The 26,868-nt window shown below is 44.6% G+C and overlaps 1 protein-coding gene across 1 annotated transcript in view; it reads left to right on the forward strand.

Annotated features, from left to right (window-relative positions):
* Positions 1–22,554: 22,554 nt before the first annotated feature.
* Positions 22,555–26,868, forward strand: part of MTPAP (mitochondrial poly(A) polymerase) — a gene marked incomplete at both ends in the record, with an annotated part of 29,356 nt that continues 25,042 nt past the window's right edge. Inside the window, one exon of the mRNA XM_080717208.1 lies at positions 22,555–22,711. Within this exon, the coding sequence (XP_080573334.1) occupies positions 22,555–22,711 (157 nt within the window). The remainder of the gene's footprint in view (positions 22,712–26,868) is intronic.

Below are 26,868 nucleotides of genomic sequence, written 5' to 3' on the forward strand. Positions count from 1 at the left end.
GGTGGTGACCCAAGCCTGGAATCCCAGTACTTGGGAAGCTGAGACAGAAGGGTCACAGGTTCAAGGCCGATCCCAGCAATTTAGTGAAATTCTCAGGTACCTAGTGAGACCCTGTTTCAAAGTTAAAAATGGCCGGAGGTGTAGCTCAGAGGTAGAATGTCCCTGGGTCCAATTCCCATTAACACACACACACACACACACGATGGCAATGAGACCCACACTCGCAACATAGGAAGAAGAGTACAGGTATAGCTAAAATCCCACCTCTGCACAATGATGCCGAGGCTGGGTCCCTGTGGGCCCTGAGAGGCCGTAAGAGCATGGCCTGTGCTTAAGTTGTTTCTGCATCTAGTTTTCCTTTCTCCCACTCTGCACCCAGGGTCTGAGCACGGCTGCAGCAGCAGCGCTCTGTGCCGAGGATGGTCAAGCGGGCCCTGCCCAGCCTCCTGGCATGGGGGCGAATCCATCATGCCTGTCCATCATGCCTGTGAGGGCTGCGGGACGCATCATGAGATGCTGCTGGTGCTCCAGCAGCCCCGGAGAAGCCCCAGGCCCTGGAGCCTCGGCCCAGGACTAATGATGCATCGCTGGCTCCTAGCCTACAAGATGCGCCCTCAGCTCCTAAGACCCGAGGAACTTATGCTCCTCCCTAGGATTATAGGAGATTAATGCACGAACCTGGGAAAGGATGGCCTCCTCCGTCCTCCTCCTCCCTCGGCCTGCCCCTGCCCCCTGGGGCGGTCACTGATGATGGCGTTTACCATCACCATGGGAACAGCAACTGAAGGAGGGAAATGTGTCCCCATGGAGGAGAGGAGATGGCCCCCAGAGCCTTGGGAAGGGAAGGGGAGTTCCTAGGACAGCAGCCTTGGCTCCGTTGACAGTGTGGGCTGTGCACACACCTGCTGTGCGTGACTCCAGATGTCTGTTTTCATGACATGACAGAAGCGCTGAAACGCAGGTCTCCAACTGCGCTGGTTTGTGCTGCAGTTTTACTTGCTTACTGTCGTGACTTCCCCAAATTTGAGCTCTTCGGACCACACTGAAAACAGAAACCACTGCTCTGGCCTCCTCCGCTCCACCCGCCAATGGAAACTCCTGAAGCATTTCTTCACCGTGGCCTTCCAAAATGACCACACAGCTCTGGGCTGCACTCCGGGGCTGGGCAGCTGCCTTCCTTTGTCACGATTCTAGAGGCAGAGAGGTCTGTAGTGATCCTCCTCCTAACGCTTAGTTCCCCCAAACTGCCTGGAGCCCGGCCTTCTGGCGGCATTGGGTGGACTGCCGCGGTCACACAGAGTCCTCTCTCTTGCCTGGCTGCTCTGTAGACCCACTAGCTGCACGGTGCTCGGTCTCCAAGACCACAGGGCTCTGCAAACGCAGCCTAGAAGACTCACAGACAGCGCCACTGCGGTGTGAAGCAACGGTTATCCACGTATTGTTTGGGTGGGGAAAGGGTTTAAAGATGATTGTGTGAGCCGGACTTGTAATCCTCGCACTTGGGAAGCAGAGACAGGAGGATCACGCGGGTTCGAAGCCAGCCATGCACACTGGCTTAGGAGACCCTGTTTTCAAATAAAAATGTAAAAATAGGTCTAGGAGTGTAGCCCAGAGGTAGAAGGGCTTCCAGGAACCCCCCAGTACCACCACCAAAAAAAAAAAAAAAATGATTGTGTGATCTGGGTGTGGTGGCACAGGCCTGGAGTCCAAGCACTCAAGAGGATCATAGGTTAGAGGATGATCTCAGCAATCCAGCCAGACCCTGTTTCCAAACAAAATATAGAAAGGGCCAGGGATATAGCTCAGAGGTAGAACGCCCCTGGCTTCAATCCAAGGGGGTGGTGAAGGTGCCTGTGTACAGCCTGATGTTCCCTCTGTACATGCAAGTGTAGAAATTTATTGGTAAACTGGGTGTGGCAGCACACGCTTGTAATCCCAGCGCTTGGGAGGCTGAGACAGAAGGATCACACAGGTTCGAAGCCAGCCTCAGCTACTGAGTGAGGCTCTCAGCAACTTAGTGAGACCCTGTTTCCAAATAAAGTATAAAATAGGTCTGGGAGTATAGGGTGGAGGTAGAAAAGCCCCTGGGTTCTACCCCCAGTACCACCAAAAAAAAAAAAAAAATTATTGGTAAAGTGGGTGTAGCAGTACACACCTATTATCCCAGTACTTGGGAGGCTAAGACAAGAGAATCACAGGTTCAAGTCCAGCCTCAGCAATTTAGCAAGACTGTATTTCAAAATAAAAAATAAAAAGGACCATGACTATAGCTCGGAGGTAGAATGTCCCAGGGTTCAATTCCAAATACCAAAAAAAAACAACAACAAAAAAAAAAGCTTCAGTAAAGAAAAAATAAGTAGAGCATAATACCCTTCAAAAACAATTGACTAAGCCCCTATCAAAATGGCATTCTTCATTCACATGCAATGGATGAAGAAGCTGGGGAGATGATCTCTGTAGGCCGGAGCCAGCTTGCTCATCTTTATGATACTTGGTCTTAAACCAAACAAGTTAAAAATTTGTTTTTGTCTTTCTCTTTCTTGATCCATTTTGTGCTGCTAGACCAAAATGCCTGAGACCACCTGGCAATTTATAGAGAACAGAAATTCATTTTCTCACAAGTCCAGAGGCTGGGAAGGCCAAGATCAAGGCACAGAAGGTTCAGCAGCCTGGGGAGGCCTGGCCCTGCTTCCCGGAGGGTGTCTGTTACTGCAGCCGGTGGAGGGGAAGAGAGGAGAAAGCTAGGTCCTCTCGAAGCAGCCTTGATCTCACTCAGGGCAGAAGCGCCCTCGTGGCCGGTCACTTCTTAAAGGCCACACTTCTAGCCAGGTAAGCATGGTGCACACCTGGAATCCCAGTGCTTGAGAGGCTGAGATGGGAAAATCTCCGGTTTGAGGCCAGCCTCAGAAATTTAGAGAGACCCTTAGAATCTTAATGAGACCCTGTTTCAATTTTTAAAAAGGTCTGGGCATTTAGCTTGAAGGTAGAATGTTCCTGAGTTCAATCCCCAGTACCAATAAATAATAAATACAATTTTTTTTAAAGACCCCACTTTTTTTTTTTTTGTGCAGTACTGGGGACTAACCCCAGCCCTATTTTATTTTTTTATTTTGAAATAGGGTCTCGCTAAGTTGCTGAGACTATCCTCAAATTTGCAGTCCTCCTGTCTCATTCACCCAGGTACTGGGGGTCACAGACTTAGGACATTGTACCTGGCTAAAACAGACCCCACTTCTTAACACCTCAATTTTAAAGGGCACACATTCAAACCAAAGCAATTATGTTGCAGTGCTGTAAGTAACTATTAACAGAGTGCATCTTGTTTGTGCAGAGGAAGAGATTTCTTTCCTTTTTAATCAAATCTACAGATTAATGGCCATCAGAACTTTTCTTCTCTTTTCTTTTCTTTCTTTCTTTCTTTCTTTTTTTTTTTTTTTTTTTTTTGTAGTACTGAGGATGTAACCCAGGAGCATTCTATCTCCCAACTAACCCCAACCCTATTTTTTATTCTTTATTTTGAACCAAGGTCTCACTGAGGTGCAAGGGGCCTCACTAAGTAGCTGATGCTGGCCAAGAATCACGCGATCCTCCTGTCTCAGCCTCCCAAATGCTGGGATTACAGGCGTGCACCACCACACCCGGCTAGAACTTTTTGTTCTTGTTATTTTTATGATGATGGAGCCCAGGGGCGTTCTACCTCTGTGATACATTCCCAACCTTTTTATTTTATTTTATTTTTTGTGGTACCGGGGATGGAACCCAGAGGTTCCATCTACAGCCCCAGCCCAAGTTTTTAACTCTTTATTTTGAAACAGGGTCTCACTGAGTAGCAGAGCCTCTCACTAAGTAGCTAAGGCTGTCATCGAACCGCGATTCTCCTGTCTCAGCTTCCCAAATGCTGGGATTATAAGTGTGTACCACCACGCCCGGCTTTTTATTTTGTTTTTGTTGTTGCTGTTGTTGTTGTTACTGTTTTACTTTTTGTTTTTTGTTTTTCTGATACTGGATATTGAACCCTGAGGCATTCTACCTCCAAGCTACACCCCCAGCTCAATTTTATTTATTTGGAAACAGGGTCTCAGTAGATTGCTAAGGGCCTTGTTAAATTGTTGAGGTTGGCTTTGAACCTGCAATCCTCTTGTCTCAGCCTTCCAAGCACTGAGATTAGAAGCCTGTACTACCATGCCCAATTTATTTATTTATTTATTTATTTATTATTATTTATTTCAGTAGTGAGGATTGAACCCAGTGGTTTTCTACCTCCACGCTATATCCTCTGCCCTATTTTTTTATCCTTTATTTTGCAGCAGGGCCTCACTAAATTGCAGAGGGCCTCACCAAGTAGCTGAGGCTGGCTGCGAACCTGTGATCCTACTGTGTCAGCCTTCCAAGTACTGGAATTACGGGAGTGGAGCACCGTGCCTGGAGTGGAGCACCGTGCCTGGCCTGTCAGAGCATTTTTTCTTAGAACTGAGACGCTTTGGTTCATTCATGTTATAACAACGAGGCATCATTATTGACTCACATATTAAGATGCCATTCAGCCGGGCATGGTGGTGCACATTTATAATCCCAGTGCTTGGGAGGCTAAGACAGGTGGTTTCAGGTTCATGGCCAGCTGCAGCTACTTAGTGAGGCCCTCCACAACTTACACTCTGTTGCAACATAAAGAATAAAAAATAGGGCTGGGGTGGGGGTAAATCGGAGGTAGAATGTCCCTGGGTTCAAACCCCAGTACTACAAAATAAAAACATAAAATGAAATAAAATGTCACTCATAGCTGTTGCACTTTGAGAACTCACTGTGTCCCAGTGCGCTGCCTTCTTGATGGATTATCTTCTTTGGCCATCACAGAGTCCTGTGTGTACTGTTCTCCATGTTTATCTGAGTTACCAGATTCTAATCCACATCTGTCTGACCTTAAGCCCCAAAGAAAATCTCCTGCATCTCAAGGCACATGCTGTGCCTCCCGCAGCAAGGCCTCTCCCTGCACAGCTGGTGTGTGTTTGGAAACCAGAGCTGCCTGGGGCCAGTTGTGAAGTGCCTTGTTTTGTTTTGTACTGGGGATTGAACCCAGGAACATTCTACCATTGAGCTATACCCCAGTCCTTCTTATTTTAAAACAGGGCCTTATTAAGTTACTGCACACTGGCCTCAAACCTGTGATCCTCGTGTTTCAGCCTCCCAAGTACTGGATACAGGCATGTGCCTCTGTGCCTGGTCTGGTTTGCCATTTCCATCCAGGCCAGGCCTCTGGGCCCTTCCTCAAGAGGGGAGTTTCTCCTCACCAGAGGAGGGGTTCTGATGGGATCCTAACCTTCTCCTGGGGGAGAGATAGGGGAGCACTGAGCCCAAAGAGCCTCTAAAATAAAACTCTAGTTTTGCTTCCTCCTGATGTAAATCTGCTTCAATTTCTCAAGGCCCGCAGGGACCCAGGAGACTGCCTCCCCTCACCCGGAGACTCCGAGGAAGTTCCCTGGGTGCCGTGATGGTGGGGAGAAAAGGTGTTGCTAGGTTGTGGTCTGTTCCTAAGGTGTCCCCGAGAGTGCTGGAGAAGCATCTTGTCCACACAGCTGCACCCCGAGCCACAGCACTCCAACACTCCTTCCAGCCAGGACTTTTGTCGCAGAGACTCGTCCACCAGCCTGTTCAAACTTGCAGGGTCCCTGAGGGCTGGGTGTTAAACACGGCCACTATTATCATTACCATCATTATTGTTGGTACTGGGGATTGAATCCAGGGCGATTCTGCCTCTGAGCTACATCCCCAGCCTCATTTCACTTTTATTTTGAAACAGGGTCTCACCAGGTTCCAGAGGTCCTCACTAAGGCGCTGAGGCTGGCTGAACTTTCAATCCTCCTGTCTCCGCCTCCCAAGTACTGAGATTACAAGTGTGTGCCACCATACCCAGCATCATGGCCATCATTAAAAAAGGAAAGAAAAGAAAATTGCAAGCCGGGTGTGGTGGCACACTCTTGTCACCCCAATACTTGGAGGCCGAGACAGGTGAACTGAAGGTTTTAGGACAGCCTCGGCGACTTAGCAAGACCCTGTTTCAAAATAAATAAATAGGGCTTAGGGCTGTGACTTGAGGTAGAATACCCTTGATCTTAATCCCAAGTATCAAACTAGATAAAGTACCTGGGAAATCCTCATATAGTCGGTAGAGATTTGGGCCAATGGATTTCGAATCTCAGAAGGTGCAAGATTACTGGCAAATATGAGCCAAGTGAAAAGACCATTTTTGACATTCAGTTCTTCACTTCCCTATTTTCAAATCACATGATCTTTGGGGCAAGACATCAAGTCTTGATTTCTGTTTTTATATAAGGTGAAAAAGAAAAGCCACCACGCTTTCATTTTAGTTTTTATAGCACCAAATGTGCTAACACCTAAAGTCCTGAAAGTAGGAGAAAAGTAAAGTCAATTATGCATGTATTGATGCTAAAATACACTTTTTTGTGGTGCTAGGGATGGAACCTAGGGATATTCTACCTCTGACCTCTGACCTCCACCCCCAGCTTTTTTTTTTTTTTAAACAGGGTCTCACTAAATTGCTGAAGGTCTCTCTAAGTTGCTGAGGCTGGCCTCGAATCTGCGATCCTCTCGTTTCAGTATCCAAGTGCTCAGACAATACACAAAGCCAACATTCTAACACATTCATTGCTTTCAAAATTATTCAACCGTTCTATTACTAGATTCCTGGACTTAGAATGTGCCGAGTCACTCACACATTCAAAAGACACCTCATACCCAGAGCGGCTCCGGGGACTGCTGTCAGTGTGGGAGAAAGCCCAGGGTCACCGTGCTGACCCCGGCTCCTGGCCAGCCTTCCCTCTCCTGCCCTCAGCCTGCCCGCTTAGAACCACACTGTAGCTGTTCCCAGCCACCTCCCAGCTTCACCCTGCAGATCCCAAACTGGCAGAATATGGTCATGGGGCACAGACCTTCTGGGGGGAGCTGGAATAGTGGCATGCATCTTCTTGAACCAGTTAGTTAAAGATTGGGAAGTAGTCGGCATGGTGGCACATGCCTGTGCTCGGGAGACAGGGACAGGAGGGTTGCAGGTTCCACGCCAGCTTCAGTAACTTAGCAAGGCTATCAGCAATTCAGTGAAACCCTGTTTTCAAGTATAAAAAATGAAAAAGAGTTGGAAGTGTAGCTCAGAGGTAGAATGTGCCTGTGTTCTTCAGTCCCCAGTACCGTAAATAAATAAATTACGGTATCAGGAATCTTCGGCTGCCCCATCTCCATACACCAGTGATACCCCACTGCGCCAAGAAAAGCAGCACACTAGGGACACCGAGAGTTCACACCTCTTTAAAAACAGAACAACAAAGTCCACTTGCCAAACAATGCAGGCTGAGTGGTAAAGACATTCTGGGAAATAAGTCTTATTCCTAGTCCTGGCCCTAGATCAGTACCTGCTGCCACGGCCTTAGTGACTGGCATTCTGATCCCTTTATCAGGCACAAACATTAAGATTTTTTTTTTACCTTTAACCCTGACACCTGCTTCTAAAATTAACCTCACAAGCGAGAAGAAAAAAATTACCACCATGCCACTTTAAAAACAACTTACTCACGCAACTTATTCATGGAGCAAATATTTGAATGTAAATTATGTGCCTGCCACGGAGCCAGGAGGTGGGGAATCCAGTGCACGAAACTCACGGCCTGTCTCTGAGACAAACGCACAGGAGTGGAGCTTCTGGCAAGAGCCAGGAGGAAGCGAATAGGGGAAGGCAGAAAAGGGGACACGAGAGAGGCTCTGCCCGGACTGAGCTGCGGCGGGCCCTTCTGAGAACGCCTCGCCCTTGCCAAACGGAGGCGACGCTGTGGATGAGGGCAAGAGCCAAAAGCCACTGCAGAGAGTGACTGGCAGCTCACCGCCGCAGCCGTGCTTCAGTTTGGTCGTCAGATGATGTAAGCAAAAGTCTTAGCAGTGACTATCCAGGATTGTTTTTTCTTTAGAAATGATGAAACTGAGCTGAGTGTGGTGGCACGTGCCTGTAATCCCAGTATTTAGGAGGCTGAGACAGAAGGATTATTGATTCAAGAGTGAGACTCATCAACCTAGAGAAATCCTGTAGAATGTCTCTGGGTTCAATCCTGGAAAGGAGAAAGAAAGAAGAAAGAAGGAAAGAAGGAAAGAAGGAAAGAAAGAAAGAAAGAAGAGAAGGAAGGAAGGAAGGAAGGAAGGGAAGACAGGAAGAGGTGGGTGGGGCTGTTAGAATCACATTATAGCAAATAACAGAACCAGACCTGGAGACCAGATTTTTGGACTTAAAAATTCAACTACTGCCGGGCATGGTGGCACAGGCTCGTAATCCCAGTATTTGAGAGGCTGAGACCGGAGGATCCCGGTTCACAGACAGCCACAGCTACTTAGTGAGGCTCTTTGTAACTCAGTGAGATCGTTTCAAAATAAAAAATAAAAATTAGGGCTGGAGTATCTTGGAGGTGGAATGCCTCCTGGGTTCCATCCCTAGTACCACACACACACACAATACACACACACACACATACACACACACACACACACACAAATTTAACTACTACTAGTTATACATGCAGTTTCTTTTTTTTAAAGAATGAGCTGGGCATAGTGGGGCATGCTGTAATACCAGTACTTGGGAGACTTAGACAGGATGATCTCAAGTTTGAAATCACCCTCAGCAATTTAGTGAGATCCTGTAGGTCTGGGGGTGTATCCCAGAAGTAGAAAGCCCCTGGGTTCTCTCTCCACTACCATAAAAATAAATAAGAGTGATATAATGATATGCTACTTTAGATCACTCATAAATATTCCAGCACCAAATATAACCAGTTACATAGTATTTGTATCTTTTTATACCTGATGGAAATTCTGGAATAAAAGAAAGAACATAGAGCCAGATTCTGTTGCAAAATAAAAAATAAAAGGGGCTGGAGGTGTAGCTTGGTGGTAGAATGACCCTGGGTTCAGTTTCCAGTAAACACACACACACACACACACACACACACACACACACACACACACATCAAAAACAAAAAAATTAACAAAAAACCATGGATTTTAGTGCTGCCTGACATGCAAAGGTCATTTTCCCACTTTTGTCTGAGTATTCCTGTGATTTGGAAAGGCCACCTAACCCCTCTGGGTTCTAGTTTTCTTATTTATGAAACCAGGATCCTCATAAAACTGTTTAGTATTTCAATGTTTAAATATAGAAAACACTGAGAGATCACAGAAAAAAAGAAAAGCACAGAGTGAGAAGCTTCGTTTAACTTTCTCGAGGCCAGGGAAATAGAATAAGCTTGCTGGTGCGACTGGGCTTTCCTTTCACGGCACCGGGCTCTGTTAGCAACAGAAACCCGAGTCCGCGTGCGTGGAGGCGGAGCTGCGGTTTCCATTCTCAGGCCCGCCACCTCCTGGCCTCCCCTCCATCAGCGGCAGCCTCGGTTCTGTGGTCTGGTTTCATTTTCACCGTGGGAACCGGATTCTCCACTGCAAATCTCCCTCGAGTTCTTGGGAAAATGGCTGCAATTGATAAAGAAGCAGGGTATTTTAAAGAAAATACCCAGCTAAGAAACTGTTGAATGTTTGACAGTTTACAGAGGCCTTAGCAAAATCTTACAAAGCCCTAGAGAAAGGTCAACCTAAAGGCCTGTTTTTGTGACTCACAGATTTATACAGAATGCTCATTTTTCTTTTTTACAATATGGATCAAGTAAGAACGAACCTAGTTGCTAATGTCTTTGAGTCCTTCTGGGACGTCCTCAAGCCAGTATGCCTTTCCCAAACTCAGGGAGAGCCACAGAATGAACAGAAGTGGGTGAGTCCAGCCTGGTGAATGTAATGAGAGCACTCCCAGGTGCTCCCCACCCAATTGCAGGCCTCCCTCTCCTCCCCCTTCTCCTCCTCCTCCTCTCCCCCCTTTTTTGTCTTCATATTCTTGGTACTGGGGATCCAACCCAGGGGTATTTTTCCTTCAAGTTAAACCTCCATCCCTTTTTATTTGAAACGAGGTCTTCCTAAGTTGCTGGGCACCTATCTAAGTAGCTGAGGCTGGCCTCAAATCTGTGGTCCTCCAGTCTCAGCCTCCGAAGTACTAGGATTGTAGGCATGCACCAGCAGGCCTGGCCCTGGCCCTGTCAGGCATTTCTGCCCACTCTCACCCAGCTCTGCAGCAACAGTGTTTCCTAAGGAAGCGAGTGGTTGTGAGGGAGGCCAAGAACCTGCACGGCAGAGAAACATGGCAGAGAAAGCCCCCTTCCCTCGTCTTCTCTAAGAATCTTCTCTTTTTTTCTTTTATTCTTATTTTAAAGAAAAGGAGACACGAGTTGGTATTAAATGTGGCAAGAATAAAACATGTAATTCTGAGCCGAGCGTGGTGGCGCACGCTTGTGATCCCAACATTTGGGAGGCTGAGACCCCGGGATCGCGGTTCGCGGACAGCCTCAGCTACTTAGTGAGGCCCTCTGCAACTCCGTGAGACCCGGTTTCAAAATAAAGAATAAAAAATAGGGCAAGGGGTGTAGCTCAGAGGTCGAATGTCCTTGGGTTACATCCCCAGACCCCAGACCTGCAAAAAAAAAAGAAAGAAAGAAAGAAAGAAAGAAAGAAAGAAAGAAAGAAAGATGTAATTCTGTATCTGTGAGGCTGTGTCTGAGTTCATGGGCTTGTTGGGAGTATAAATTCAAAACTTTATTATTGTAAGATGAGATGACAACTAACAAATCACAGGTAAGTGAATTAATAAAACTCTGTGTGCTGGACATGGTGACATAAGCCCGTCATACCAGAACTTGGGAAGCAGAGACAGGAGTCCCTTGGGTTTGAGGCCAGCCTCAGCAACATTATGAGACTCTTCAGCAACTTAGCAAGACCCTGCTTCGAAATAAAAAGTAAAATAGGGCTGGGGTGTAGCCCAGAGCTAGAAGGCCCCAGGGTTTAATTTCCTGTCCTAATATAAATAAATAAAAAGTCAATATGCGCACAGACATAAAAATGCATTCATTTGTTCTCTGTGGAGAAAAGCGCTTAACTTCAGCAATAGCTGGGTTAGGTGAGCAGTTTTTCTGGTGGCAAAATCATCTGTTCAGAAAGGAAAAAAAAGGGATGCGTAGACTTGTACGGAGTGCGCATGCGCGTGTTGCCAAGGCTTTCAGCATCGTTCCTCTGCCTTCACATACTGAAGAGATTGTAAAAATAGCAGATTTCTGTCTCTGAAACTTCCCCAAATGCTTTTGAGGAGATAATCCAATCCCTGGACCAACCCCTTAGGAACCCCAGGTCTCTCAAAAGGAGAAATAATAGACACGGCCAAACTAGAAGAACAGCCGGGGCACGTTCCCATTTCAAACGTGCCTGCGAGCACAGGTACACGGCTTGACATTTGACCTGTCAGGTTGCCCCAGCAGCAGCAGCAATGGCTTAGAAAACATCACGAGTGAGAGAAAAAGTTGTCAATGGCGATCGTTAACACAAAACCTCTCATAGGGTAGTGAAGACACAAAGTCCCACCCCCGCTCTTGGTACTAGAGATTGAATCTAAGATCCCCTCTGAGCCACAACGCCAGAACTTTTTTTTTCTTTTATTTATTTATTTTTCCTTTCTTTTCTCTGTTGTTGTTGTTGTTGTTGTTGTTGTTGTTGTTGTTGTTGTTTTGAGGGTTTGGGTTTTTTTTGGTTTTTTGTTTTTGTTTTTGTTTTTTTTTTTTTTGGTACTGGGGATGGAACCCAGGGCATTCTACTTCCAAGCTATACCCCTTAGCCCTATTTTTTTATTCTTTATTTTGAAACAGGGTCTCACTCTTTTTTTTTCTTTTTAAATAGGATCTCACAAAGTTGCTGAGGCTGCTCTCAAACCGTGACCCCCCTCAGCCTCCCATGTACTTGGATTACAGATGTGTGCCATCACATCTGGCTTAAGAAAATCTTTTCAGTGAATGTATTTGTTTAGGTCACAGCTCTGATAAATTTACTGGTGATAAAGTTTCTTTCTGTCCTAATAGACGTGTTTCCCATGACTTGAAACCTGTCCAAAAGCTGTCTATGTGTCTAAAGCTAAGTTAAAGGCTGGGACTTTTGGTTATTAGTCACTATTCTCCCTCTTCTTTCATATATTTTGACCCTGGCCAAGTTGTTTAATATTTATGTACCTCAATCTCTCATCCATAGATGGGAGATGATATTATAATTATTTTATATTATCATCTATTTTTTTGCGGTACTGGGGATGGAACCCAGAGGCATTCTACCTCCGAGCTTCACCACCCTGCCCTATTTTTTATTCTTTATTTTGAAACAGAATCTCAGTGAGTTGCAAAGGGCCTCACTAAGTAGTTGAGGCTGTCTGCACACCGAGATCCTCCTGTCTGCACACCGAGATCCTCCTGTCTCGGCCTCCCAAACACTGGGATTGCAAACATTTGCCACCACGCCAGGCTTAATCTAAAATATTTTATAATACTTACTTCATCAACTCCAAGAATACATTTTTTTCATGTGTTTTCATGCTTTGATATCTCTAAAGTGAAAATTACTGCTGACCAAAAAAAATAGTATCTTTTTTGTTGTGTGTGTGTGTGTGTGTGGTACTGGGGTTCCCGGAAGCCCTTCTACCTCTGGGCTACACTCCCAGATCAATCTATCTATCTATCTGTATATGTATATGTATATGTATATGTATATGTATATGTATATATAAGTAAAAAATATATATATATATATATATATATATATATATATATATATATATATATATATATATATATATGGGGGACAGGTTCTCTTTAAGCTGGCTTCGAACCTGCGCAATCCTCCTGTTTCCGCCTCTCAAGCACGGGGATTAAAAGCATGCACCACCACGCCCAGCTAAAAAATCGTATTTTAATGGCAATCTCAATCTCTCTCTCTCAGGGGCATTCTATCTCTGAGCTACACACCCAGCCCTATTTTTTATTTTGAAATAAGGTCTCACTACATTGTGGAGGGCCTCACTAAGTAGCTGAGGCTGGCTGCGAACCAGTGATCCTCCTGTCTCAGCCTCCCAACTACTGGGATTACAAGTGTTCACCACCATGCCTGGCTTCTCCCCCTTCCTTCCTTCCTGCCTGCCTGCCTTCCTTCTTTCTTCCTTTCTCTCTCCTTCCTTCCTTTTTCTTTCTTCCTTTCTCCTTCCTTCGTCCTTCCTTCTTCTTTCTTCCTTTCTCTCTCCTCCCTTCCGTCCTCTGGATGGGGAGCCAGTGTGGGGCCTCACTCATGCTAGGCAAGATTCTACCCGTAGGCTACACTCGCAGCGTCAGCTTCAGCAATTTTCTTAGTGGTGGAGACAGTAACAGGGGATCTTCAGGCTGTTCCAAGTTTTTCTATTGTTTAGTATGGCATTACATCTCCTTGTATGTGCATCTCTAATTAGGATAGATTGCTAAAAGTGAAATTACTAGGTCAAAAATCAGGAGCATACATAAAGGATGGATTTTGAGTCATAGTGATTAGCAAGTCAGTCAAACTTGAGTTAGAAACACTGGCTCTGACCTGGGTCGTTACTTAAACCTTTTCAACGTTTGCATCCAAGAAATTGGCATAATGTTAACATTCACAGGCAGATTGTGTTTAATAAGTTGATTCAATTAGATACAACATAACACTAGGACATATTGAATGTAAAATATTGTTACTGAGACTTCGAGGCAGCAGCTCACCAGCACAGCTTTTTCCAGCTTCGGGGAACACATGCGACTAGGTAATTTTCAACAGCAACTCCGTGTGGCAGTCATAGAAATGGCAGCAGCATAAAACAAACGTGTTAGAAATGATCCGATTTATCAACTCCTTGTCTAGGACTGTCCCATCTGAATAGTAAAAGCTTATGCCTGAAGTTCTTGACGACTTTGGTATGGAGGTCTGACTTATTGCTTTAAATAACAAAAGATGCTGATCATGAAGTTTGGGTCCGCTATGTGTACCCCTCATATGCTGGATCTTCACTTGTCTGCAAATGAACAGATGAAACCGTTTGCAATCACCTTTTTTTTTTTTTTTTTTTTTTTTTTTTTGGTACTGGGGATGGGATTCAGGGGCGTTCTACCTCTGAGCTACACTCCAGCCCTAATTTTTATTCTTTATTTTGAAACAGCGTCTCACTGAGTTGCAAAGGGCCTCACTAAGTAGCTGAGGCTGGCCGTGACTGTTATTTATCCTACTGTGTCAGCCTCCAGAATGCTGGGATTACAAGCCTGCGCCACCACGCCCGGCTCTGCAACCACTTTTAAGGAAATGCCATAGGAGCAGTTTAGCTCTCTGCATGAGACAGCCATGAGAAATCACTCCGGCAACTCTATTTGTACTTCATGTTTCCCATTAAAGGCAAAGACTGGCTGAATTTAATATTTAATATTTATTTTAAAATAAATAAATATTTTAAATACATATTTTAAATAAATAAGTAAATATTAAATAGATTTAATATTTTTAATGAAGAAGCATTTTAGACCTTTACAATAAAATTCAGAATTAAAATATGACTAGGGTGTTTATAAACTGAGAAGGTACAAAAGGTGCGTGACTTGCCTTGGGTCCAGCCCGTCGGTTCCATCTCCAGAGCCGACCAGGACTGCAGCTTCTTGGGCATCCCTCCAGAGAGTGTACGTGAAGCCAGTGTGTATGTGGTGTGTCTGTCTGTCTGTCTGTCTCTCTAAGGATTGAACCCAGGGGCTTTCTATCTCTGAGCTAGACCTCTAGCCTTTTTTATTTTTGTATTTTTTGTTTTGAAACAGGGTCTCACTAGGCTGCTGAGAATCTTGCTAAGTTCTTGAGGCTGTCCTTGAACCCACAATCCTCCTGTCTCAGTCTCCCATGTAGTGGGATTACAGGCATGTGCCACCACACCTGGCTCCTGGCACATACTTGTAAGAGAATATGTCTTCATTGGATTCTAAGTATTTGTGTTTTGAGGAATACAGGATCAAGATGTTCAGTTTCTTTCTAATGCCACACAGTAGCTCCAGGTAGAGTGGGACTAGAACCCAAGTCTTGCTTCCCAGGCCGGCACCCTTTGCACCATCTCTTGACGCTTCTGCCTGAGCCTCAGTTGATATTTGGAGATTGCCGTTGTGCAAGATGCTGAGCTAAACCTTGGAAAAGAGAGCGATGAAGTTTGTTCTTGTATGTGTGCGATCGTCAGATGCATGGGATAGGTGTAGACACGGATCTCTGCCTACTGGATCTATGAGTCTTGCTGCACGTATAAGTCTAAAGCCAGTGGAGGAGGTTTGTGAGTTTTCCTCCCTCCTGTGGACAGAGAGGCTGTGAGAAGGCAGCCATCTCCCTTCCATGATGTTAAAGGCAAAGGCACAAAATTTCACAGCTTACGCCTTTCGCAACTCCCAGAAGTCGCGCATTTGCTTTCCTCTGCCGGTAAAGTTGCCCTGAAAACTCTGCTAGCTGAGGCCAAATATACCATCAGGTAACACAGTTCACTCTGAACATGGAAATCCTTCCTATGATTCCAACAGAAACTAGGATTGAAAAGACCATTAATTTATTATGCAAATCAGATTTTTTTTTGTGTGTGTGTGGTACTGGGTTTCCTGGAAGCCCTTCTACCTCCGGGCTACACTCCCAGACCTATTTTATACTTTTTATTTGGAAACAGGGTCTCTTAAGCCAGTGTTGCTGGCTCCAAACCGGCGCGATACTCCTGTCTCCGCCTCCCAAGTGCAGGGATTACAAGCGTGCGCCACCAGGCCCGGAAAATCAGATCACTTTTGAGAGTGAAAGTGGGCACTACTAACAGTTTCATGGGTGTGGTCTGAATATGTGGTCACATGAATCTTAATTCCCACTTGTTCCCGATTTATCTATAGATTAGTTTATTTTAAAGTGATTAAATGAAATACAATTCAAGAATTTTCTTTTTTATAGACTTTTAAATATACCAAAGGACTCATTTTTACTATTTTTTAAAGATAATAATAATACTGCTTATTTTGTAAAAGGCTGTAAATTAACCGGGTATGTTGGCACACACTTGTAATCCCAATATTTGGGAGGCTGAGACAGGATGATTGCAGGTTCAAGACCAGCTTCAGTAACATAACAAAACCCTTAGCAATTTAGTGAGACCCTGTTTCAAAACAAACAAAACATGTCTGGTGTGTAGCTCAGAAGTAGAATGCCCCTGGGTAACACACACACACACACACACACACACACACACACACACACACACACTAAAAGCCACTCTTTCTGTGTGTATGTATGTGTTTAGTACTGGGGATTGAACTCCAGGGCATTCTACCTCTGAGATACAGCCTTGTTTTTTTGAAACAGGTTCTCCCTAAGTTGCTGAGGCCCTGTGATCCTCTGCCTCTTGAGTACAGGGATTGCAGCATGTGCCCCTCTGCCCGGCAAAGCCATTCACTTCTATGCACCTCTGCCCCCAGTTTCCTTCCTCAGAGCTAACCACTGATGCCAGCTTGGACAGTCTCCTGCTAGAAGTTTCCAAAGCTTTAGAAAAACAGTGAGGTATCACTCACGGAGCTCTATTTCAGGAGACCTTTCAAGGGAAAGATCGGCTCACTGGCTTAGCGGTGTGAGAGCCTGAATTTGACAATTATTCTCCCATGTCAAGATAATATTTATAATGACAATGAGTACAGATCAGGTGTTTTCATTTCCTAGGCAAAGGACCACACACTGCGAGGCTTAGGACAGTGGAAATACATGGTCTGGCACGTCTGGAGGCAAGAAGTCCAAGGTAGAGATGTTGGCGGGCCGAGCTCGGGAACCTCTTGGTCTCCGCAGCTTCTGGTGTGTTCTGGCAATCACTGCAGCTACTAACTGCGGTCTCTGGCTTCGTCCTCAGTGGTGTCCTCCTGTGGGTCTCTGTGTTCACCTGTCAGCATCTCGTAAGGACTCACACGCTGGGCTAGAGGCCCACTCTTCCCCAGCAGGACACATCTTATCTACTGAAGTCCTCAATGATCCCATTTCCGAAATAAGGTCACATTTTGAGGTGCTGGGTACTAGGACTTCAACACACCTCTTTCGAGGGAGATATAACACATTCCCCAAGAGCAGGTGAGCATTGTGAACCAGAGAATGAGGCTGTAACAGAGAGCATGCCTGATGCCTGGGGGCTTGACGGTCTCTTCTCAGGTTTGAGAGAATGTAGGACAGATTATTGGTGGATGCAGACACACTTGCACGGGCTGAACTCAGCTAGCCAGACCCTCTGCTCACTGAAAAACTTATTTGCCCTAATCTTTTCAAAAGAGTGGCCATTAAAAGGAAATAATCAGAAATGAGCACACCTTTATTGAGTAGATACAAAGTAAAATTTATGGGTATGATAAGAAGAATCATGTGTGTTTAACTGCGGATTGAACCCAAGGTGTTCTACCTCTAAGCTACACCCCAATTCCTATTTTATTTTATATTTTTATTTAGAAACAGAGTCTCATTAAGTGGCAGAGGGCCTCACTAAATAACTGAAGCTGGCAGCAAACCTAAGATCCTCCTGTCTCAGCCTCCCAAGTACTGGGATTACAGGCATGCACCCCCAAACCTGGTAAGAATCTAATATAATAAATACCGGTGGTATCAATGCATAGTTTAAGAAAATAAAACATAGCGATGACTGTAATCCCAGTACTTGAGACCGGAGGATCTCAGGTCCATGGCCAGCCTCAGCAATTTAGTGAGACTCTCAGCAACTTAGTGAGACCCTTTTTCAAAATAAAAACCAACAAAGGCTGAAGGTATAGTTCAGAAGTAGAAAGCTCCTAGGTTCAATCCTCAGTAACACACACACACACACACACACACACACACACACACACACAATATTACCATTATCATTGAATTTTAATTATGTACAATTTAATTTTTAAGATATTTTTTCACTTTAAATATACTTCCAATGTATTTATTCACAATGACAAATTAATATATTGCTACATGCTCGTTTTAAAATGTACACATAATTCAAAATTATATGGGGTGAAAACTTTAAGTCCTCCCATGCCGGAGGCGCTTTCTATGCACGTGACCTCACTCTTTGGAATAGAAGCAGAGAGTTCTAGAATGTGTTCATACTCTAGCTTCTGCAGCCAGTCGCCTGTGTTTCTGGTGTTTCCCTTTCTCTGCTGTTGTGAATCGTGCCCTTCTGCATGCGGTTTACACAGGTGCCAAGTCAATCTATAAAGTGAGCGCCTAAGAGGAGTTTGAAAGGCATCAATGTACATTTTTAATTTAAATTAAAATCTATAAGGTAAACTCTTAAATGAGCTAAGCATGGTGGCACCTGTTTGTGATCCCAGTCCTTGGGAGGCTGACACAGGAGGATGCAAGTTGGAGGACAGCCTCAGCAAGTAATGAGATGGTCATCAACACAGCTAGACCTTCTTTCCAAATAAAAATAAAATAGGACTAGGGGTTTAGCTCGGAGGTAGAATGTCCCTGGGTTCAATCCCCAGTGCCCGCCCCCCACAAAACAACTCAATTAAGTTGTAATCTTTAAGGTAAACTCCTAAAAGCAGTTGTGTAAAAAAAAAACAAAACATACCTACACATGTGGTCAATAGTTACACAATAAGGCACTTGGCACTCTTAAGAGAAACACAAATTAAGACCAAGAGTGAGCACTTCGCCCCCCCTGGACGGGGATTATGAAATATAAGAGGATTCAGCTGGCTTCCGGTTGGATGACATGAAAGTGGTCCTAAGAAAACTCATGGTTGCAGCAGTCTTCAGGAAGCCCCAACAAGCCAATAGGTCACCCCAAATTATGCTGTTCTAGACTGACAGCCCGTTGATCTTGATCGTTCTCCATACAAAAGTCCATACAACAGGTGAGACACTGCGTCACCTGGTGGGATGTCCTGGGGCAGGTGCTTTCCTGTGACGATTGACTGTCAGCTAATCGTTTAACAAATTCTCCACCTCAATAGGTGAGGGGAGCAGTGACAACCCAATACCCTTTCATGATAAAAACTCTAGAGAGCAGGAGAGGTGACCTTCAACCTGGTAAAGGGACTCTACCTACGCCCCCGGCTAAGGTCATAGATCCTGCTGCTGGAAGCATGCGTATCCCCCTAAGGCCGTGACCGGTACCAACATGTGTATTCTAGCCACTTCAACTCAACATTGTCCTGGAGATTCCAGCTCAGGTGACTAGTCAAGAAAATGAAACGAAATCAGATTGATAAGAGGTTTGAATCCAGAATATACACAGAAGCTTAAAACTCAATAATAAAAGGCAACCCAGCTGGTGTGGTGGTACACATCTGTAACTGCAGTACCTGGGAGGCTGAGGCAGGAGGATAGCAGGCTGGAGAACAGCCTCAGCAATGTAGCAAGACCTTGTTTCAAAAAATCAAATTAAATAGGGCTCGGAGTATAACTCAGAGGTAGAATGCCCCTGGGTTCTACCCCCAGGACAATAACACCTCCCCGAAATACAAACCAAGTAAAAGTTGGACAAAAGCTATAAGTAGCTATTTCTCCAAAGAAAATATATGGATGGCCAATAATTAGACCACAAGGTGCTCAACATTCACCACGGAAACACAAAGCAAAAGCTTGGGGTAGAGGCTGAGACAGGGTGATCCTGACTCAAATAATAATAATAAAGTCGTCCTGGGGATATAGCTAAGAATAGACACCCCTGGTTCAATAGCCAGTAACACACACACACACACACACACACACACACACACACACACACTCAAGAAACACATGATATAGATAGCACTTCACATCCATGTGAATGGCTATTATTTAAAAAAGATAAAAATAACAAATATTGGCAAGGATGTTCAAAAATTGAAGCCATCACACCTTTCTGGTGAGAACTAAAGTGCAGCCCCTTTAGGAAATAGCCCGAGAGTTTCTTAAAAAGTTCAACAGAGCCGGGCATGGTGGCGTGCACTTGTAATCCCAGCATTCGTGAGGTTGAGACCAGAGGATCGCGGTTCGCGGACAGCCTCAGCTACTTAGTGAGGCCCTCCGCAACTCAGTGAGACCCTGTTTCAAAATAAAGAATAAAAGAGCTGGGCTTGGTGGCACATGCTTGTAATCCCCGCGCTTGGGAGGCTGAGACAGGAGGATGGCTGAGACAGGAGGATGGCACAGGTTCAAAGCCAGCCTCAGCTACTTAGTGAGGCTCTCAGCAACTTAGTGAGACCCTGTTTCCAAATAAAATATAAAATGGGTCTGGGAGTATAGCCCGGAGGTAGAAAGCCTCTGGGTTTCACCCCCAGTACCACCACCAAAAAAAAAAAAAATAATAATAATAAATTAATTAATTAATTAAAAATAGGGCGAGGGGTGTCGCTCGGAGGTCAAATGCCCCTGGGTTCCATCCCCAGACCCACACACACACAAAAAAAAAGTTCAACAGAGTTATCATCTCATTCAGCCCTTCTACTTCTAGGTATATACCCAAGAGACATGAAAATACATGCTCGCCAGCACTGTTCAAAGTTGCATTGTTTATAATAGCCAAGAGGTGGAAACAATCTGACTCTCCATTAACTGATGAATGTATAGCAATATATGGCATACCAATACAATGGAGTATTATTTCAGCATAGAAAGGGTGCAGTACAGTTCTAATAGACGCTGCAATATGGACAGACCCTGGAAACATTATTCTAAGTGAAAGAATACAAAAGTGAGTGCGTAGGGCTGTAAGGAATGGGGTGACTGCTGGTGGTAATAAAGGACATAGGATTTCCTTTTGAGGTGATAAAAATGTTCTAAAATTGACCATGGTGATTGTTACAAAACTCTATGAATATCCTAAAAAGCCCTGTACATGTTCAAGGGGTGATTTGTATTACATTCAAATTAAACATCAATAAAGCTGTTGCAAAAAAATATATATGAGTAGCCAGGCATGGTGGCGCACACTTGTAATCCCAGAATTTGGGAAGCTGAGACCAGAGGATTGCGGTTCGAGGACAGCCTCAGTTACTTAGTGAGGCCCTCCATAACTTAGTGAGACCCTGTCTCAAAATAAAGAATAAAAGATAGGGCAGGGGGTGTAGCTCAGAGGTCGAATGCCTCTGGGTTCCATCCCCAGACCCGCAAAAAAAAAAAAAAAAAAAAAAAATTAGTAAATAAAACTTGAACTGGACAAAGAAGGTGTAACTCTCACCTCTGCCATGACTAGATATATAATTTTACCAGTGTTACTTCTGTAGGCCTTGTTTTCCCTACACATAAATGGAGATAATCTCAATTCTTGTAAAGATTAAAAGAATCAATATATATAAGAACAGCAGCTGGTAAAGAAAACCCTGTTATGCCATTTATTGTACCCAATGTTATCTGGAAATCCACTGTGCAAATATCTTATACCTCATTTGAGCCCATTATTGTAAATAATACCAAACAAACTCTCTGCCACTATCTTTTCTTGGGAGTTATATATTTATTTATTTATTTATGCGGAACTGGGGATGGAACCCAGGGGCATTCTACCTCCAAGCTGTGTCCCCAGCTCTATTATTTTATTCTTTATTTTGAAACAGGGTCTCACTGAGCTGCAAAGGGCCTCACTAAGTAGCTGAGGCTGTCTGCGAAGCGCAATCCTCCTGTCCCAACCTCCCAAAAGGTGGGATTACAAGCGTGCGCCACCACCCCTGGCTTTCTTGGGAGTAATTTTAACTACACTGTGTTCAATACATTTTAGAGAGTGTCATTATTTATTTTAGATTTTTGAGTCTCATTCACTTTTTTCCTCCTTAATGATATTCATGGAAACTTAATGGAAACTTTTCTCATTTATGGAGTGAAGGAATGTAATCCAATTAGTAGAAATCAGATATTTGGGGTTGACTTTTAGGCCTCATTAATTTTCCTCTTCTGCACCCTGTAGTCTATAGTGCTGGGAGTCTCAGACGGGAGGATGGCAAGTTGGAGGACAGCCTCAGCAATGTAGTGAGATTCTCAGCAAATTATCCATACCCTGTTTCAAACCAAAAAATAAAAAGGCTAGGGTTTTAGCTTGGAGATAGAATGTCCCTGGGTTCAATTCCTGTACCACAAAACAAAAACAAACAAACAAAAAAACTAAGACTAAAAAATGAAATTAGAATAAACTGAACGAATAAAGCCTGGCTTTTTTTTTTTTTTTTTTTTGTGGTACTGGGTTCCTGGAAGCCCTTCTACCTCCTGGGCTACACTCCCAGACCTATTTTATATTTTTTTATTTGGAAACAGGGTCTCCTAAGCCAGCGCACACGGCTGGCTTCGAACCTGCGCGATCCTCCTGTCTCCGCCTCCCAAGCGCGGGGATTACAAGCGTGCCCACCACGCCCGGCTAAGCCATGCTCTGTAAAATGGAAATAGTACTCCTTATCTCACAAATGGGCAGTGAGGCATACAAAAGTTTAAACGCAGGCCGTCTAAACCTCAGCTATTTTCACTCCTGCCTAAACTTTTCAGCGCACGAGCGAACGCGTTTCGCTAATTCTGACCCTCGGGCTCTCCCGTTGTTCGCGTCTCCGCGCATGCGCGGAAGTCCGCTGACTTCGGGGCTTCGCGCGGCTGTCTACCATGGCGGCCCGCGGCGTGCGGCGCTTGACCTGTTTGCCCCCGTGTTCTCGGACGAGCGGCCGTTTCCAGCGTCCCGTGTTCAGGCTCCTTAGTTGCCCGGGGACTGTGGCCGCGGACCTGGGGCGAGAGGAGCAGCGGGCAGGGAGCGGGGACGCAGGTGATGGCGCCGCGGCCTCGGGCGGCCCCGGGGCTGGTGGGACCGGCCCGAGCTTGGGCAGGCCGGTGCGGCTGCGGGCTGCCGGGCCTCGCGGCCTCCGGGGGCTCCGGGCGGCGCCGTGGTGTGTGGCGTTCACAGGGGCGGCTCTTCCCCACAGTAACGAAGTTTAAGCCTCTGCAGTTCAGGCCTGGCGAATACCTAGGTTACTCGCTTCATCCTTCACCAGTGTATCTGATTTCGATGCGCAGGTCTTGGAGGGCCCGAATGTAGTGAACAATCAGGGTTCCTGGCTCCCAGGGGTCGTGCTGTACTGATGAAATTTCTTGCTGCTTATCCTCTGGGCCATTTTGAGCAAGATCCATTTGGTAACAGTTTTGGATTTACTGTTGTTCCAGACGTATGGGCTTATTTGTGCATCGAGAAGCCCACCCTTAGGAACCTCTCTTGTGGCCCAAGAGCTTGTATATGCTACTCACAGTTCTTAAAACTTGCAATAAGTTAAATGTCTCCGTTGTACAGACAGAAAGAATCTCAAAAAGCTGCATAACGTGTGCATTGTCACACAAATTAAATCTTGAGTCAGGCAGTCAAACAAAATGTATTGGTCTTGTCATTCCTTAGGGCTATACTTTTAAGAAATGAAGTCTTGGAAACAACTCAAAAGCATACTACAGTAAAATATTTTCCCCTAAGATAAATTATAGTCAGCTGGACATAGTGGTGCATGCTTGTAATCCCAGACTTTGGAGGCTAAGACAGGAGGATCGCAGGTTCACGGCCAGCCTCAGCTACCCAGTGAGGCTTTCTGCAACTTAATGAGACTGTTTCAAAATAAGGCATGAAAATTAGAGCTGAGGGTGTACTTCAAAGATAGAATGCCCGAGTTCAATTTCCAGTACCAAAAAAATAAAAAATAAAAAAAATCCTCGCTTTATGAATAGTAATTCTCTATCAGTTTTTAGACTTTTTGTTACTTTTCTGAGTGTTCTCTGGCTCATTAATGGTGTGTGTGTGTGTGTGTGTGTGTGTGTGTGAGAAGAGTTACTGGGGATTGAACCCAGGAATGTGCTACCTCTGAGCTACATCCCAGGCCTATTTTGTTTTTTACTTTGAAACAAGGTCTCACTAGGTTGTTGAGGCTGGCTTTGAACCTGCAATCTTCCTGTCTCAGCCTCTCAAGTACGGAAATTACAGGCATGCACTACCAGGGCCAGCAACAATGATATTCTTCATATCCAAGTTTTAATAACACCTGAAGTTATATTTGTGTATTTTCCTTATCCTCACCCATAAAGTCAAAACATGTTTTTGAGACATTTTGAGATGTCATCAAATCCCGCGTCTAGTCTTCTATTATAGGATGACCACCCCCACCCCCCATTATGTACTGGCTCTTTATTTTGTTTTAATAAGCTTTGGAAGATGTCTGGAAAAACAAGTTCACACTATTAGCTATTATTAGGGTAAGAGAGATGGAGGAGGATTTATACTTTTGCATAATAGAAGGCGACACCAACGCCAGTCAGTCTAGACTTGGAGTAAAAACCAGAGATAAGCCTGTGTAAGTGGCAATTGTAGGAAATGTCGTGAGATGGTCCGGGCAGAGCGTAGCATCAGACAAGAAGGAACAGGGACTAGTAGGAAGGAGGTCGTTGGTAGGCTGAGATCATATTGGGTACAGCAGTCCCTGGCCTCGACGTTGAAGAAGACTGTCTTCCATGAGGTTAAATGTATCTGTAACAAGGCTGTGACTTACATTCCTTCGTATTTGCTAAAATAAGGTAACGTAAAGGAGATGAGATTCTACCACTGAGAGAAAGTCTCCTCAGACCTGGGCAAACTCTGGAGGATGAATGGGGCTTGTTAGACAGAAGGTGAGGAGGTGTGCATTTCCGCAGAGGGACCAAGATGATAAATCCGTGGTGTGTGTTGGTACTGTGTGCAGAGCGCTGGGCGTAAGAGGCAAGGCAGACCCAGGGGGGGAAACCACCATTGAAGAGGGAGCAAGACAGCTGCAGGAAGCTTCACACCAGTGCTGTGGAATCAGACTTCGTCTTAAAGGCGTGGGAAAGTGTTCAAGGATTTGCAGCAGGGAAGTCAAAGAATTAGACTTTTTAAAAAAACTTTTTATTGGTTCACTGTAGTCTTACATCTTAATGGAATACAAGATTGCAGAGACATACATGCACACATCACCCAATTAGCCCTTACCCAATTCCCACCCCAGAATTAGACTTTTTTTTTTAAAGATCATTTCAGCCAATCGTAGTGTGCTTGCTTGTAATCCTAGCACATGGGAGACTGAGACTGAGGATTGCAATTCGCAGACAGCTACCTAGTGAGACCTTGTTTCAAAAGAAAGGATTTTAAAAAATAGGGCTGGGGGTGTATCTCAGAGGTGGAATCCTCCTGGATTCTATCCCCAATACTGTAAAAAAAGAAAGGAAAGGTCATTTTACAAATATGTTGGCAGCAATCCGAAGAATGGCAGAGACAGGTTAGGGGTCAGGTGACTGTGGAACAGGCCTGAAACGAGAAGTCAAGTGTTCATGACTTGCCATTGGTAGTGGAGAGGAGAGCATGCAGCTGGAAGATGTACTTTTTAGCATTCAGGACAGTGGGACACAAAAGATGTCCTCTGAGTTTGACCACTTGTTAAAAATGATGAGCAAGCCGGGTGTGGTGGCGCATGCTAATCCCAGTACTTGGGAGGCTGAGACAGAATTGAAGGCTCACGGCCAGCCTCAGCTACTTAGTGAGGCCCTGTTTCAAAATAAAGGATTAAAAAAAAGAAGAAATAGGGCTGGAGTTGTAACTTGGAGGTAGAATGCCCCTGGGTCCCATCCCCAGTACCACAAGACAAGAAAGGAAAAAGAAATGATGAGCAAGTTGGGGCAAGAGTCTGTTGTGCCCTCAGAGACTTACCCTGAGCTGAGACTCGGGCTCACCCAGCTTCTGTCATTGGCCCGTATTTCTTCTGGGCCATGTGAATGGTTTGGAGTGTGAATGGTTTGGAGTTTGCTGAAATTAAGCTACAATGTGCTTGGAGTATTCTCCGATCCATCTGTTTATAGCATATGGAAAGAAAATGATGCTAAAAGAGCTTCTGTTGGTTTTCATGTATTAGTTAAAATTTCTATTCGGTTGCTTTGAAATTTTATTGAGGATATTAATATCAGACTTGGTGGTTTATAATCTCTAGAGTCTACCATTTTTAGAGTTTTAAAAGAAGCATTTTAAGCTAACTCAATTGGGAGTTAAGTTTCTTGGGGAAATAAATCATTAAAATCCAATATTTGGCTTTAATATTTTCTTAGAACTTGAGTGGTAGTTTTTTTCTTTATACTTATTTAGGTTTTGTCTTCTCTTTGTGGTCAGTGGTTGATTAGTATTTAATTCTCAATGGTTACAGCTCTTCTCTCCTTTCCCTGTTTGTAAAACTCCTTGTTCCTAGAAAGGTTTAAAATTAAGAAAACAAAGCCTTCTGCTTCATTAGTACAATTATCACCAGCTCCTGGATAGCAGCTAGGTTTTAAACACTTTGATTTCACTGATGTAGAGCACAGGGCAGATGGTAACCTCGTGTCTCGTTAGGGCTGATCAAGACCCTGGCAGAGAGAACATTGAACCTCTAAGTGTTTTGTCTCCTTGCACTCAGGCTTGGCACTAATTTATTTAAGACTTTGGGATGTTACAGCTTGCACAGGGTGTGTGTGTATGTGTGTGTGTGTGTGTGTGTGTGTGTGTGTGTGTGTGTTAAATGAGTGATTTTACTCTACTGTTTTGTTTTGCAGTACTGGGGATGGAACCCAGGGGTGTTCTATCTCTCTGAGCTACACCCCAAGCCCTATTTTTTACTCTTTATTTAGAAACAAGGTCTCACTGAGTTGCAAAGGACCTCACTAAGTAGCTGAGGCTGTCCACGAAACACGATCCTCCTATCTCAGCCTCCTGTCTCAGCCTCCCAAATGCTGGGATTACAAGCGTGTGCCACTGTGCCTGGCTTACTTTCCTGGTTTTGCTTTTAAGATTTTGTGAAACTTGTTTTTAGCACTGGACATTATTATAGTAATCAAAGCAGAGTAGATAGTTTTAATGATAGCTATGGGAAAATAGTAAAATGAACACTATCTTGATAATTTTTCTCTTGAAAGGAA

Source organism: Muscardinus avellanarius, assembly GCF_963383645.1.
Source record: "Muscardinus avellanarius genome assembly, chromosome: 20".
NCBI classification, from domain to species: domain Eukaryota; kingdom Metazoa; phylum Chordata; class Mammalia; order Rodentia; family Gliridae; genus Muscardinus; species Muscardinus avellanarius.